This window comes from Rhyacophila brunnea, unplaced genomic scaffold (assembly GCF_057557595.1).
Source record: "Rhyacophila brunnea isolate RB1 unplaced genomic scaffold, BYU_Rbru_1.0 scaffold_18, whole genome shotgun sequence".
NCBI classification, from domain to species: domain Eukaryota; kingdom Metazoa; phylum Arthropoda; class Insecta; order Trichoptera; family Rhyacophilidae; genus Rhyacophila; species Rhyacophila brunnea.
Window position 1 is genome coordinate 2,001,417 of NW_028232837.1, and position 17,308 is coordinate 2,018,724.

The 17,308-nt window shown below is 36.0% G+C and overlaps 1 protein-coding gene across 2 annotated transcripts in view; it reads right to left on the minus strand.

Moving 5' to 3' along the window:
* LOC147073104 (uncharacterized) overlaps nucleotides 1-13,747 on the minus strand; it is a 33,615-nt gene extending 19,868 nt beyond the window's left edge. The window contains exons 1-3 of one of the 2 annotated variants that reach the window (XM_085945321.1): nucleotides 12,692-13,747; nucleotides 10,735-11,038; nucleotides 2,552-2,644 (exon numbers count right to left, since the gene is read on the minus strand). In XM_085945321.1, the coding sequence (XP_085801447.1) occupies nucleotides 2,552-2,644; nucleotides 10,735-11,038; nucleotides 12,692-13,591 (1,297 nt within the window). In that variant the 5' untranslated portion in view covers nucleotides 13,592-13,747. The remainder of the gene's footprint in view (nucleotides 1-2,551; nucleotides 2,645-10,734; nucleotides 11,039-12,691) is intronic. The other variant, XM_085945322.1, reaches the window with a different exon arrangement.
* Between the last annotated feature and the right edge of the window lie 3,561 nt (nucleotides 13,748-17,308).

Consider the following 17,308-nt stretch of genomic DNA (forward strand, 5'->3'; position numbering starts at 1 on the left):
ATGTACCTACAGGATGGGAGCATCGGTCTGATACCATTTATAACACCAAGAAAAATGACATTGCACACTTTTTTCCCGTAGTGACAGCTTACTGTGACGTCACGTGATAGCACGCGACGTACATCTCAATATAACCACAACTTTGATTTCAAATGTCATAACAGAAATAACGCATAAGATTCAATCTATTTATTGTCCAAATTCTTTGGTTAAAACTATTAAATCGATGAATGAAATTAAAGGAAATACATGCAGGAAGCGGTTATCTGTTGTTATATGAAGGGTTATAAAAAGACTAGACTTCTTGACATAATATGTAACGATACCCACACAACTTATTGTATATGTATACAACAAATCTTGGAATTATGTTATCACTAAGCTTACATGTAACATAAATCTATGTACCTACTAGTTAGTAGTGCAACATTATATTATAAACAGAAACCATCATAAAATGTGTGATAAAACAATGTATAAATACATTTTAGCATTGATACTATATGTAGACATAATAATTAATTATTGCACCATTTAAATAAACAGAATGGTTGGTTTTTACGAAGAACCATATCTGGCTGTCACTTTATTCACATCAGTGGCGAAGGGTGGACGTAGGCTGTTTAGAACTGACATAAATAGTGCACATTAAATTTTGTTTTTATTGAACTAAGACTACAATTTACAGATGGTGTTGGTTAGTTTTGAAAAAAAAAAATTAACCCTGCCTTAATGAAACCATATTAGTTTTGATATAGTTTGGGCGATATGACAAAATTGTGCTCACTTATTTATTCATACTTTAATAATACATATTACACATATTGTTGGTTCATTTGTTTTAAATTCATTAAGCCCTGCCTAAACCAAACTATAATAGATAAAAAAAATATTATTCTATCTATAAAATATCCAAAGTTATGTATGTATGACTTAATTGCATAATTTTAGATATTTTATAGATGGATGAGTATTTTTTGACTATTATCTATTATGGCTTGGTTTTCGCAGGGTTTAATTGAATTTTAAAAACTAACTGACACCTCAGTAGAATGTAGTCTTATTTCAATCAAAACAAATACGTATGACCGACAAAGTCTTATAACAAAGTATAATGCACTATTTATGGCGGATCTTAACAGCCTACCTCCACCCTTCGCCACTTAGTTATTCTATTGCTGTTCTTAAAATGGGTTTATAGCTCGAAACAGCCATCAACAGAAATAACTCAAATATCTTAAGCTTATGTTAGTTATAGAAAAGAGTCTTTGTTCAAAGTTGTAGCTTATAAGACAACTAAAATTTTATGTCTGCCATTAAAAATGTTTACGTTTTTACCTGGGTGTGATAAACATATCTCATTTCAATTGGTTAATATGCCAGCGAGGCAAGGTATGCAGTTTTGGATAAACAAAATATATTATCCAGAAAATATCCCAACAACTCTTGTCATAATTCAAAGATTCTATTGAAGACTCTACCTCATGATTCCACCAGACTTGTGAATGAAAAAAAACGGTTCAGATTGATAATTAACCACATCCTTACACATATACAGTCGAACTTGGTTATTACGAGGAAGATGGGACCGACTGAATTTGCTCGTTATAAGCATTACTCATTATATCGTTATATAACATTTTTCGCGTCACATTCTATTTGAGCATAGAATATAAAAAATCTGAAAACCATCGTAAAAATCCCCGAAACAAGCATGGCATTCATAAACTACAAAAGAAGTTGTGTATGGTAATGAAGTGCTGAGCCACCAGCGCTGGTAGGCACCTACAGACTTCACAAAGCTTGGATTTTTTACATGCAATTTCAACCATATGAGCGGATACTTTTTCAATGTTGTCGGCGAAAACATCAATTAGGTACTTAGACACTTAACTAGTGTCATAAACGTAATCCGATCCCGGCGGCATCGGTCTAGTTAACTTCCCGGTTGGATTTTATTGCTTAGGTTCGAAAATGTTGTTTTAAACGATCGACACATTAACAGTTTTGCTCAGTAAACCCGAGAAGTAACTCGTTATAAAAGTGAATAAATGTATGGAGAAAATCATAAACTAAAACGTCAACGAATGTTTCCTCATTACATCCGAGATCTCGCTATTTCGGTGATCGTAATAACCAAGTTCGACTGTATATTATCCAGAAAATATGCAAACTCTTGTCATAGTTCAATGAGTCTATTGAAGATTTTATGTCACGATTCCACCAGACTTGTGAATGAAAAAACATTACAGATTGGTAATTAACCACATCTTTACATATAATTTTTAATTACTGTGACCGTAAATAATGGTTAGATTTTAATAAAAAATTAATAAACCCATCTGCTTCATTTAGCACAGTTTTAAGTGTAATTAAAATATTTTAAAAACATCAACCCATTTGGGAAACGCTGCTATAGCGTCAATTTGGAATAGGGTCTCATATTATTAGTCACATAAGCGGAGATGCAAAGCCTGTTTCCCAAGTCATGATGGAGATGATTTACATATAAAAAAAACAAGCCACGATGAAAATAGAATGGCTAATGCACCGCTTGTTGCAATGTTGAGTCTGCCTTTAGCGCCAACAGACGATGAGGACACGGCCGGAGGATTCTCGACAATCAGATCGTTTTCGTCCTGGCCTGAAAACAAACAATGTATATACTTACACTCCTATTCACCATTTAAAGCACTGACCATAGGGAAATCAGTGCAATGCATGCAATTAGCATGTTATTTAAATGTGGTAATTAAAAATTAATGAAAAGGTACGCAATGATTGTGTTAATCCAACAAAAACAAATAAGTATGAATGAAAAAGTGTGCACAACTTTGTCATATCGCCCAAAGTACACCAAAACTATTAAGATTTGGTTTAGGCAGGGTTTGATCGATTTTTAAAAACTAACCAACACCATCTGTAAATTGTAGTATTAGTTCAATAAAAACAAATACATATGAGAAACACAGTTAATGTGCACTATTTATTGCGGATCTTTAACAGCCTACCTCCACCCTTCGCCACTGTTCTGAGACATGGACAGTTACCCTGCTTTCACACTATACGGTTTTGGCCGTGACGGCTGAAAATTGAACGGTCAAAATCCGAATTGGCTCACTTTTCTGACTATCGGTTTATACACGGCTTTTTTCCATCACAGCTAAGTTTGTGGTTGAGTGTTGTGCTGTGTTGCCAAGTCAAAATTTAAAATATCAGTAGATTTTGGAAAATGCAACATATAAGATATGATTTTAAAATATGGAGAGAACTCACATTGTGCACATGACGATTTTCATGTACTTCATAATATGCTATGCTAATATAATAATTATGAAAAATAACAATAATAAAACTACATATTTAGTACACGTGAGCCCTTTGTCCTTTGAATAATGCCTCTTGTTATAATTGTTCAACGTCATTAAATTTTATTTTATTGATATGTCATAGATTAGTATATTGTTATATGTAAAACAATACAGCATATTAAATAACATTATTTTATTATAAACAATGATGATATCAGTGGGTAAAATGTCACTCTTGAGTTACAATGCTTTCTTTGTCCATTTGGAAGCTTCTGTACATAAAAAGGGTGTGCGTTAATCATTTTTCAAGTTTATTATTAAAATGATCATCAGTTAACTTACAAATATGGAAAAAAAAATCAAAAATTCAGTATATTGGCAAAAAATATCAGATCTACTGAAATTTCAGTAGACATGGCAACGATGGCTGTTTAGTTAAAACTGTCTAATAATAATATTATGAAAGCGTGATTAGGTCACCTACACACTGAGTCATGTCCGTCGCCATGCAATGTAGTGGCAACGGACGGCGGCAACACGGCGCCGTCCCGGTTTTTAACCGTCGCCGTGTAATGTGAAAAGGTCTATTCACTTATTCGCGCCACTAACGAAATGTCGCCGTTCGATTTTTAGCCATGACAGCCAAAACCGTGTAATGTGAAAGGAGCGTAAAGGTAAGAGAAAAACAGACGCTTTTGAAATATGGTGCTGAAGACGGATACTAAGAAACTCCCTAATCAGAGAACTCCAGATTCCACAGACTATCCTCGGTTTGTCTTCGCTGGACTCTCCAATTTTTTGGTCATATAGCCCGCAGACAATATCACATGGGCCTCGATCCTCAGTCATGAGGTCCCGACGAAGACGAGAGAGAATATTAAATTGCAGACTTATCAGCTTTTATAATTTATTAGATAACCCATAGCAATGTTCGCTCATTTTAATGTCTTTCAATTGTTATTATTTTTTTCATTATTCTATTTACTATTGTCAGTCAGTTCATATTCATCAGCGAAACATGACATTACACATTTCACTAGAGGTCTTCAGAGGGCATGTTAATTCAATGCGCTGATGCACAGTCACAATGAAATATTTGAATATTTCGATGGCTATTAGGCGATATTGCAGATATTATGCATGGAGAGTCAGACATGACTTCACTTCCCTCCCTCCGTCTGTCAGAAATGACAGTATCTAGGATAAACCGTAAAAATCTCTATACACTGAGGGTAGTGAAATGAAAATGTTTGAAAACTCATGTACATATTATGTATAGCAGTTTTGAGGAGTGGTTCCCACATAATATAGTAAATACATTAGAAACTGATACACCCCTGTTACAGGCGGGCTTCTCCCGGTGTAAAATAATCATTTAGTAGCTTAAGTCGAAACGTAACCCTGACCTCTAGAAACGGCTTTATAAAACATCTAATCTGATTCCTTGCTCAACCACGTAAGTATTTCTTTTTAATTTAAAAAGTAAAAATGATGATGAATGAAAGAGATAATTTTAAGACTAAATATAAGGATTTAAATATAATAAATTTTGCCGCGCATTGTGCGTGAAATCCTCGCGCGCCGGCGCCAGGGTCAGGCTCGTGATTCGCCGAATCAAAGATCACGCGATAAAATTTGGCCAATCACGAGAGTCCTTTTTTTTGCTGGATGGCGTCGGTACGAGGAATTTAAAAAGAAAGAAAAAAAAAAGGATGTTAGTAAGCGTCCCCTTTCCGATAGGTACGGACCTGACGACTACAACTGTAAAAATCCCAAATATAATTTGTAAAACTAAAAATTAAGAAAATGTAAAATATAAACAATATCACGTTACGAGCACGAAGGACTGTGTTTTATTTACACTCCAACCGTTTGAATTTCTTTTTTTGTGAATCCGGGGTTCGATGGACTCCTGAGCTAGCCGCTGGAACCCCGGGGATCTCAATGGCGCCCTTGGCAACGTGAAGCTCGAAGAATCGCATGGATTCTTCCGAACCCGCGAAATAGAATTTACGCCCGCGAACGCTAAATAAAAGTTTACGATCCAGGAGCCGGAACAACCAAGAAATGGTTAACTAAAAAGTGGACTCCGACGTAACCCTTATCGAAGAAGAAGTGCTGTCTCCAACATCAAACCGGGAGAGCCCTCTGGTGTTCGAAGACAGTCCACATACGGAGCTGACCGCGCCTAGCGTCGTGCTGGAGACCGTAGCACCGGCGCGTCTCCAGTACGACGAATGGCTGCACAAATCCCACCTATGGAGACCAGACGCATCATCGACGGTATCCAGCGAGGAGGGCTCGTAGAGGCCACGGCCCACTCACGACGAAAAACGGCGAGCAAAATGCCGATTTTCCTAGGGTATCACTAACATGTCGTGTACCCTAGTCGACCACGGGATGTTCGGTGAGGAGAGAAAAAGGAAACGCGAGGCTAGGGAGCCTCACAAGAGGGGTGAGAAGGCGCGCAAGCTGAGATGAATCGAAGAAGCTGTACGGGTGCAGGCTCGACCACGAGGAGATGAAGCAGGACCAGTCGCCAACCCTCTAGTCAAGGGTGAACGCCGAGTTGCTGTTGGAAGTTTCAGTGTAAACAGTGTAGTTAAAAGTGAAGATAATAGTCGTAAATATCCGGAAATTCTTCTAATTACGGATAAAAAGTTAATTAAGGACCCACTTTCTGAGCCCTATAATCTTAAGTTCGTTAGTAAGAAAAATGTACATTCTAGTTTTAAAAATAACGCTCCGCAAAGTGACGCCAATTCTTTCCGTTCAAATAAAGTAAATATGAATGAATTCGAAAACATTAACATTGAAAATCGCAAACAATTTTATAAACGGGAAAGACGATATTCTACAGTAGCGCGAAACCTGTTTCAAAGTTACGCCGTGTTAATAATTTGAATCCAAAGAGAAACGAGGAAAATAGTACACTACCGTCCCTATTATTTCTTTACAAATTACCAATCGTAAATTTAACACAGCGAAAACGGAACGGGAATAATAAGGCGTCACTCGACAAAGTGTTAGTTGTTATGTTAAATTTTAATAATAAGTTAAAATTAGGTATAAGAGGATGAAAGTAGAGATTGTATGCTTGTGATAAAAAAAAAAAAAAAAATGAGTCAATAAGCCGTAAATTTCTCAACGGGGTTTCAATAATGAAAAAAAATAATAATAATAATAAAACGTGAGAGGCACCGCAAATCGGCGCGGCACGCCTTGGAATAGGATGTCGGGCGCGTAAAACGAAACAACAATTTTTTTTAAATAAAATGGGTTTCACTAAAAATAAAGTTAATTACACAGTTTTAAGTGTACTGATTCAGAAATAAATATAATGAGAGGGTGGAATATTTCAATTTTTAATATCAATGTGATTTATACAGTCAATACAATGTTGCAAAATATTTATGGGTATTAGGGTAAAATATTAAAAGTGATAGTAAGTACCATAAGTACAATGGGAAGATTTTATATAAAATTAGTAGCTATTTAATGTATGGGGTAGGAGTAATTAATAAAGTAAACTCGAATAAATTTAAAGTACAGGAAGTCTAATGAACGAATAAATTACTAAAGAAAGAGAAAGAATAAATACAGATGAAGACAATTTGGAAGCACAAAGGGAGCCACCTCTCGAAGTAAGCGCATCCAAAGGCAGCGTAGCCGAAAATTCATGATACCAAAGCTTGATGGTGTGGAGAGTGCGCACTCTCCTTTCTCGCGCAGGTTCATGGAGAGACTAGGGACGTGACGCCTGAAAGATATCGTGAAACAACAAGAGGTACTTCCGAAGTGTAACCATCTATAAAAAAAAAAGAAAGGGAAAAGGATACTTATTGTAAACATCCATCCTATTACCTGTGGGAGAGCCGTGCCGCCGTCAACGAGCCTGGCCGTTGTACCGCTATACGATGCCTTGCCCGCAGTAATAGGAACAGATGGAGACACAGTACCTGTCCATCTATGAGGTGATACTCCAGAGACCAGCAGATCAGTGGAAAACTTTCCACAGAAAGATATCCGCTGCTCGAAACGAGCCTGGCTCAATAGTAACGCCACTACCACGCCCTGGTTGCAAAGGCAGACGACGCCAAACGAGGTACGCTCCTATTGCACCAGAAGAAGTAAAACGTAACACGAAATAATAATTCCGAACGAGGGCCAAACGTCTACAAATGTAGCCCCTAGGAATACAAAAGAAAGATTGGAAAGCGCGAGAGTCAAAGACTGCAGCTTCGCGACCCCTCCGCTGACTAATAAAAACGAATAAAATAACGAGGAAACCTAATTAAAACAAAGTAACACAAAATAAATGTACTACACTGAAATTAAATCAAACTCTGACCTATTCAAAAGTATCGCGAAAGCATTGCTTTGAGCTGAAAATAATAATCCAAAATAAATATAGAAAATAATAAAAATAGAGCTAAAGTATAGAGTTTTATGTTAGAATAGTTAGATTGTAGTTGAATTCTTTTATAAACTGTTTATCATGCCATGTACTTAACGGATGAACAAGGAATTGGATGGGTGGCCGATGAGATCAGGGCGTACCTTTCGACTTTAATCCAGATGGGGCGAATTGATACACCCCTGTTACAGGCGGGCTTCTCCCGGTGTAAAATAATCATTTAGTAGCTTAAGTCGAAACGTAACCCTGACCTCTAGAAACGGCTTCATAAAACATCTAATCTGATTCCTTGCTCAACCACGTAAGTATTTCTTTTTAATTTAAAAAGTAAAAATGATGATGGATGAAAGAGATAATTTTAAGACTAAATATAAGGATTTAAATATAATAAATTTTGCCGCGCATTGTGCGTGAAATCCTCGCGCGCCGGCGCCAGGGTCAGGCTCGTGATTCGCCGAATCAAAGATCACGCGATAAAATTTGGCCAATCACGAGAGTCCTTTTTTTTGCTGGATGGCGTCGGTACGAGGAATTTAAAAAGAAAGAAAAAAAAAAGGATGTTAGTAAGCGTCCCCTTTCCGATAGGTACGGACCTGACGACTACAACTGTAAAAATCCCAAATATAATTTGTAAAACTAAAAATTAAGAAAATGTAAAATATAAACAATATCACGTTACGAGCACGAAGGACTGTGTTTTATTTACACTCCAACCGTTTGAATTTCTTTTTTTGTGAATCCGGGGTTCGATGGACTCCTGAGCTAGCCGCTGGAACCCCGGGGATCTCAAAACCTTAGTATAAATAATTACAAGATAAAAAGAACTTTTTACATACGTTTTTAAATTTTAAGTTGAATCATATAAACTTGACTAGCTTAAACGATCAAAAAAATTTGTACTTGATAGAAATACTGAATAATGAAATGTCATTTCATATTGATTTCCATAGTAACGCACGTATAGAGTTGGGTATTTCCCGAGAAAATCTCAATCTCGGGATTCTCTGAGATTCAAGAAATGATGAAATTTTGAATTCTCGAGATTCGGGATTTCCAGAAAAGAATTCTAGAGATATCGGGAAATTAAAAAAAACCTGTAAAAATCCTAAAATCAGTGTAAAAACAGGCAGATTCCAAAAAAATAGGATTTTTTTAAATTCATGTAAGTGTACAAACAAAATACAAGTAGGAAAACAAAAATAAGTCAAAACATTACTTATTAAAATAGGATTTCAAAAAACACAGACTGTCAATCGCGTACGCTTTTGAGACACAAAATTCCCTGATGTTACAAAAGTTGCGCTCATTTTGAGTCAACCTTCCGTTTAATTGTGTTAAATGCCCCGATTAGTCTTTGAACGTTTTGTGTTTTCTGTCTACTTTTTACATATAGAAAATCGTTTTTTTTTCAAATAATGTTTGATGATAAAAAAATACCGAATCCCGAGAAAAGATTTTCGAGATCCGGGATTTCCCGAAATGTTAAAAATTTCAATTCTCGAGATTCGGGAATGGAAAATCTCGAAAATTTCGAGAATTCCCATCGGGAAATTCCCGAAACCCAACTCTACGCACGTATATATTATTTAATAATTTAGTTGCTAGGACCCCCTAGCAACCAATAATGGTATCAAAATAACTTTTCATACAAAACAGAATTAACTAAAAATGAATTCAATTCTACTTAAAGATGGCTAAAAGTGTTAAAAAAATGCATTGGCATCGTGTTCTGATATATTCTAAAAGTTTCAAATGTCTAGCTAGTCGGAAAGTTAGTTAAAAATCGATTGCAAGATTTGTACCGGATAAACAACCACCGGACAAATAAGAATACGACCTAAGAAAAACGTTGTAAAATACTTGAATACTAATTCTCTACATGATAGGGTTTTAAAGCCACATCTATCATCATGCTGGGTGGGTGCTTTTTCTAATAAGTGTGTTTCTGAGCCTATTCCAAGTAATGCATTTTCAATGAAGAATGTTATACAGTGAAACCACGATTTAGCGTGCCCAGAATTCATTTACGTTTTATGTCATTTCACGTTTTCATTTTTACATTTTTATTTAAAGCAAATTAACGTCAGAAATATTCAAAATTCGATTAAAAGATGTATTAAAATTAAAAATTCTGGAGAATTCATTTTAAGAATCAGATCATTGAAATGAATTCCAGACGCATACGCATGTATAAGTAAAACATTGTTCAGTTCAGAGACATTCTCATAAAGGTGAAAGAACACATCGACATAATATGCTCTAAACCAATTTATATTAAATTCAATAAAAAAAAATTTATACCTTGACAAGTTTTTCCATGGTTAAAATTTTTTTAAATTCATTCTAAATGTAAAATAGAGGTTTCACAGTATTCTTAATCCATTCCACGCGGACGGTACACCAGTTGTACACTAATTAATTGGCCATTCAATATAATTAGCATGTTATTTAAATGCGGTAATTAAATAGTAATTAAATGCTCCTCGTCCAACAAGTTAAATATTGTACATAGATTAGAAAAAATAATAATTTAATCACTACAGTGCAACATTTATATCAAGTCTTCAACGTCACAGTGCTACATGCGCTGACACTGTTATATCACGTGGTTTTTATGCACTGATACTAATATGTCACATGCTCTTTGAATGTTGACTTATAGCAGAGACTCTCTGGCACTATTAAGAGGAATTAAAAGCTTTCTTTTCTATATCTCCTCCACATGATACTTCTACATTCAAAATAATGCTGTTCATCTGCTTTTCCCAAAGGTTTAGGCATTTTAATGTTAATAAACTCCACACGATATCGAACACAGACAGAATTATGGGCGCGGGGAATGTAGTGGTGGGGAGAGCTATTGTAGGAGGTGGGTTTTAGTTCCAGAATCGACCGTGGTGACATAGAAAACTTGACATAATAGTTGCACTGTATGTACACACTGGACAAATGCGCCTGCCAATAGTTATCAATAAAAGACTAATACAGTGTTCAAATTGAGCTCACCTTCGTAGACCTCGGACGGATCCCGATTATTAGACGACTGCAGCTGTCCCTGGAGATCTTTATCATTATTCAAATCGTCACCGCGAGAGAAATCTTCGCCATTGTTGCCTCCATCTTCGGGCTCTGCCCTGTTGCCAGTATGTTCCAGATACACTTCGGGCATGTTATTGAAGATCTGCTCCTCTGAAGTCGGTTGCTTCTGTTGAGGAGTCACCTTGGGCTGGGACGGCTTGTCAACCGGCTCCATCGGTAGTTTAGGTAACGCCTTGGTAACGGGCACTGGAATCTTAACGATGACAGGTTCCTAGTTGTGAAAAATTAGCTATTAGTGTCCGGACGGAAAAAAAAAAATACATGCCAGTTATCCGCAGTGCAACGAATGATAATAACAACCTTATCATTGGCGGTGATTTTTTTGAAACTATTGATTCTGTTTATCTAGTTTCTCAAGGGACAAAAACTAATATTACAAACGACGAAATAAATCGCCGGATCAACCTCGCCAACAGGTGCTACTTTGGTTTCCAAATGCTTCTGAAGAAGAAGGCAATGTCAAGGAAAACCAAAACAACCTTGTATAAAACTCTCCGCGTCCAGTATTTCACCATGATTGGTGAAATACTGGACGCGGTAGTGTCTGTACAAAATATTAAATTATTTAAAACTATCGACCGGGGCAAATATGGTGTGTACACACATTCATTTTCTATGGCCGACCTTACACACAGAATTGTAGAGCTTGTGGCATACATTCGGTTAAGGGTTCTTTCCGCGAGGGTGACTGGTTTTTGAAAGCTATAATTATGACTAAGCATATGAAATGGCAATGGGTTAGACATGTCGCTAGGCAAGTGGACAACCGCCGGACAAATGAAGTCATATAGTGGCACTAAAAGACCACAGGCATGCCATAAAATCCACCGGATCGACAAACCCATAAAGTTCGGTGAATGTAAACCTAGAGAAGGGAATGAGCTATGGGGATGCCTTAATCCAGCATTGGATTGGTCCTGGCTGATGATCATCTAAAATAGTGTAAAATTTCCTTGAACAATTAATAAACGCTATAAATCTAATCCATGTGTTTTCGATAACGAACATTTCCATAACATTTTCAATTCCACGTTTCATGTCTCTTGTAGTCCAGCGTGTCTGGAAACTTGTACGTATGCAGTACCGTTCAACCTCGTTGGGTCGTATAGTACTGACATAAAATTCATGTCTTAAAAAAACACGGTTCTTGTCGGTTTACACTTTACAGGAAGCCAGCAGCAAACAAATTTTGAAAATAGCCAATATAGGTACTGGATTATTTGTTAGGTTAGGTTAGGTACGGTTTTCATTCTTTAATTCATGAATTTTGCCAAAATCAGCTATGAAAATTAATAAAATTGGAGACCGTATAGTATATGGTCATTTCTTTCCGATAAGAAAGCTAACGGTGAAATGTTTTACGTACAAATTACATGTAACTGTAGTCCAGTGAGAAGTGCACTACCTTTTCAACAAAACCACTAGGAACTGCAATATTGTTTAATTACACTACTGGTAAGTATTGAGCCGCATGACCAATTGTAGTGAAAAAAAAGAATATTTATTATTCTTTTTTGTAATTTTTTAAGTTTTGTAATGACCAAACATATAAAAAATGATAAAATACATTTTAAAAGACGTTACAACACCTAGTGCCATACCTACTGTTGAAGATCCGAAATAGAAATAATGGTACAAGTCGGTTATGAGGAAGCCAGCGGCAAACACCTTTTTAAAATAGCTGATATACCTACTGGATTATTTGTTAGGTTAGTTTAGTTTAGGTTAGATTAAGTTAGGCTTGGTTATGTTTACATTCTTGAATTCATGAATTTTGCCAAAATCGGCTATGACAATTAGCGCGGTTCCCACCTGGCTTCCCCATAACCGACTTGTACCATAATTTACTTTTAAAAATACTTACTTTAGGGGTGGCCTTCGGAGTTTCTACTGCTGGAACCGATGATTCCACTACCGAACTTTGAGTATCCTCCAAGATATTCCCTGACACCTGACTATACACATGACTGTCTGGTTTCACGGCCGTTTCAGGTTCCTTAGGAAGCGGTGTCTCCGCAAGCTTCGTCTTGTCCACAATTATTGCCGGTGTAATGACCTGGGCGGTGACAGTTTTCTGTTCTACCTGTAACGTCGTGTCAACACTGACTGTCGCGTTAACTTTCGGAGCTAGACCTTCCTTCAATTTTAAAATTTTCTCATGACCCTTTTGCGATTCCGCATAGTCACTCAACTTCATGTTCGCCCACAATATAATTTTACACACCGGTTTAAGATTCAAAGCAAAGTCGTAACAGACTCTTTCGCAGTGATTTTTATCGGATAATAAAGCAATTAAAGGCTTAATAGCTTCCGCGGTTTGATGAAATTCTGATGATTTGATGTCGGTTGGAGCGATGGGACAAAAGTCTGACAGATTTTTATCCAGCGACTTTAAAAGCTCTGTCATTTTATCCTTGGTTTTGGGTAGAGCTATCTTCGTGTCGTTGTCGACGCTAAAATACTTGCAAAGTTTTAAACTAACGTCAAAATAACCCATGCAGAGAAAAGCGTTGGCCTCGTTGTCGTTGCTTACAACGCCGCTTACGGGAATAGGGAGGTCGCATTCGGCCAGGAAGTCGACTATACTTTCATTTAACAATGCACCCATTCCTGTTGTGCTGCATCTGGATAGAGACAGGTCGTCTTTGATCTCAGATAGAACGGTGAGTTTAGTAGCGTCAATCGGCGAACGATGCCCGATGCATTTGACGTTAGATAGAGACACCAGACTAACTAGTAAAATAACTAGTACGCGGAAAGCCATGTTAAAAATGTTCAACTAAAATAGTAATGTTAAAAATAATATTGAAATTAACGACAAAAACCACTTTGCATGATAGGAAATAAATGTTTATTATTAATTTACGTATCACAATCGGTAATGGAAATGATCACACGAGCAGAAAGTTTGACGCACAGTGTTACCAACCGTAAACACTAAACACAGTGTTGCCAAGTCAAAATTTGAAATTTCAGTAGAATGTGTAAAAAAGTTTCAGTAGATTCGACAAAATATCAGTAGAGGAAAAATATTTCGCCGCGGGCCGCAGGTTCCCACTTTTTCTTTCATGGTCGGCTCGTATTTTTAGGAGAAAAATTTCTCCGCAGGCCGCAGGTTCCCAAATTTTCAAAGACGACTCGTTTTTTTCCCGAATGGTGGGAATTTTGTGGAATGAAGAAATATCACTTCGTTCGTATCTTTCAACCTGAACGAAACAAATCAAACTAAGAGACATAGACAATATACATACAAATTGTATAGCTACGTCCCCATTTAATCACTTCAACGCCGACTTCCTCTTCAACTTTTAAATTCTGGTTTTACACCGAGAAGTTTTGTGCATGCGCAGAGGAGATGAATCCGTTTTACTGTCTACATTCGTTCATCACAGCTTACACTTCGTTGAATCATAGATTATACATCGAAATAGATTCGCAGGTGATGAATAAAATTATTCACGGTAATACAGCGCCACCACGGAGCGTACGGGAAACGAGTGTAAAAAGTTAAAAGAAAACAGTAAAATTTGGAATAACCAATACTTAATTATATTAGTTATTTTTTTAAACTTATTATCACAATCATATTTGTAATAAATAAGCATAATTGAGTGTGTCCTAACGACAAAACCAGTCATGGAACTAGTTTAGTGCCATCTATCGGTGCACTTTGTATTACATTAATGATATTTATTCTTGTATGGATATTCACCCTCGCAAATAAAATATTCTATGCCCGAACGTCATACGAATAATTCTGATTGTCAAAATAAATATTACAATTATACTAGGTATATTGTAGGTAATTACATCAATTTAAGTTGAAGAGATTTAAATTTAATGATATAATATATTTTCTGACTACTGTTCGGAATAATGAGGGCAACAGAATCGAATGAAAACGTCCTTTTTCAGAACTTTACACGGATGTCAAAGGCAAAATGGTGTCAGCCACTTGCTCAAACTATTAGGTCTTACCCTGACACACAAATTGAAAAGCAATATGTGTACTTGCCAGACCCAGGATTTGAACCTGGGACCCACGGCATAATAGTCCAACGTTTAAGCCGCGCGGCCACCGTGAGCGTTATACATAATACGACACATCAATACTACAATATGTCATTGAATACCTACTATAACTAGATAATATTATATTCGATACAACACAACAGTGACTCGTATGAGAACCACGAGGGTTCATTTTTGCTGTAGCCCCAGCTCCACTCCTTGTTGTTTCCTTAGTCTTGTGGAGCTCCTTTGAAAAATACGAACTCAAGCTCTCAATTTTATTTTTAACCCCTGTTATCGACATGCCATTTGACTCGTATGCAAACCACGAGGATTTATGCTTGTTGTTAGCCCCAGCGCCACTCTTTGTTCCCTTTGTTTTATGGCACTCCTTGGAAAAGTAGAACCGTAAACATTTTATTTTTACCCCTAAAACTGACATTCCAAATTTTCCTACCAATAATATGCAGGCATCATTGCGCTTCAGTTTGTTCGTATAGTCTTTATGGTTATATCCCATAATGCGCAATGTGCCCTTACTCTCAATAAAATCCATTGTAATCATTTCAGTCGACATTTTGCAAAAAATCGTAATATTCCAATACTAAAATGCATCCAATATGATCAAAATTACATTTATTGACAACGCAACTGACAGCCAAATGCACGAACGACCCGAATCTTACCGAAAAAATACGAAGCTGCTGGGGTGTTGAACAGAAATCCAAGCCGGTCGGATCGCAGTGCGTTAGTACTTTCATCACAAAATGGCGGCCATTTTCAACCCGATTTCAAGGTCGACGACGCATGCCCTGAGTTCAATTCGTGAGACGTATGGAAAAGTCCCGAGTGTAGACCCGGCTTATGAGTAGAAAGTAGACCGGAAATGGTTTGAGATTTGACGTTTGGTTCAGTGTATCATTGAAAATCAAACCGGTCTCGGACCATCAGAAATGACAAAGCAATCTGTCAAAGTGTTGATAAGAATTATTCGGCATTTATATATCGTGAGGTATTCATACTAATATGTTAGACATTTACACCATAGAAGTTTACTTGAATTATGTATATTATAGATTAATAATCAGTACCTATTATTCATAAGTAACCATACGCGAACGAGACGCCGCTTTTGGTCTTATTATCTCAAAATCCAGCCATATTTTGTATGCAAAGAGTTCGATTTAATATCATTACCTACTATAATTATACTATATATATATGTCAGACCAATATTATTTTCATTTTATTTATATTTTGTAACGGAGATTCTAAACTACAAACTGTATTAAATCAACTCGGAATGATCTTTATATTACCTACCTAACGAATTTTATCAATTTATATTCGATTGTCGTCTAAGTCACAAAATCATACTGTCGACATGAACAAGGGGTCAATTATAAAAAGCTATTATCAAAAGTAATTTTTAAAAATTTTGTCATACTCATAAATCTTATAAATTAACTAAATGGCTACCTATTCATTAAGCATTCTTTACATTTTGTACATTTAAAATGAATGAATACGAATTTGTACTATTTTAGACGACGATAGGAGGTTAGAATTTCATAACAAGTTGACGTTTCAATAAACATGTTTCTGTTTTAGAGACACCTAAACAAATCAAACAAAACCATAGACAATATACGTACAATTTGTATGAGTAGAAAGTAGTCCGGAAATGGTTTGAGATTTGATGTTTGATTCAGTGTATCATTGAAAATCAAACCGTTCTCGGACCGTCAGAAATGGTTTGACATGAAACGTCAAACCAATTCGGATAATCCATAGACTAATGACGATATGTCAAAGTGATGATGGGCATTATTCAGCATTTATATATCGTGAGATGTTCATATTAATATTTTAGACATTTACACCAAAGGAGTTCACTTGAATTATGTATATTATAGATTAATAATCAATACCTTTTATTCATAACTAACCATACGCGACCAAGAAGCCGCTTTTGGTCTTATTATCCCAAAATCCAGCCATATTTTCTATGCAAAGAGTTTTAATTTAAGTTTAAATTTTAATTTAACGATTTAATAGCATTACGTACTTATAATTATTATCGTGTCAGACCAAGAATTTATTTTAATTTTATTTAAGTACGTATATTTTGTAGGTAACGGAGATTCTAAACTACAAACTGTCTTAATAAATCAACCCGGAATGATCAGGTTTTATATTATTAGGTAGGTACCTAACGAATTTTATCAATTTAATAATAATATATTATGTTCGATTGTCGTCTAACTCACAATATCATATTGTCAACATGAATACAATCAAACAAGTGGGCAATTATGAGAAGCTTTAGGCAAAAGTAATTTTTAAAAACTTTTGTCATAGGTACCTATAAATCTTAATAAATGAACTAAATGGCTACCCATTCAGGAAGCATTATTTATATTCTACATTTAAAATAAATGAATACGACAGTTTGTTAAATTTATGTTAT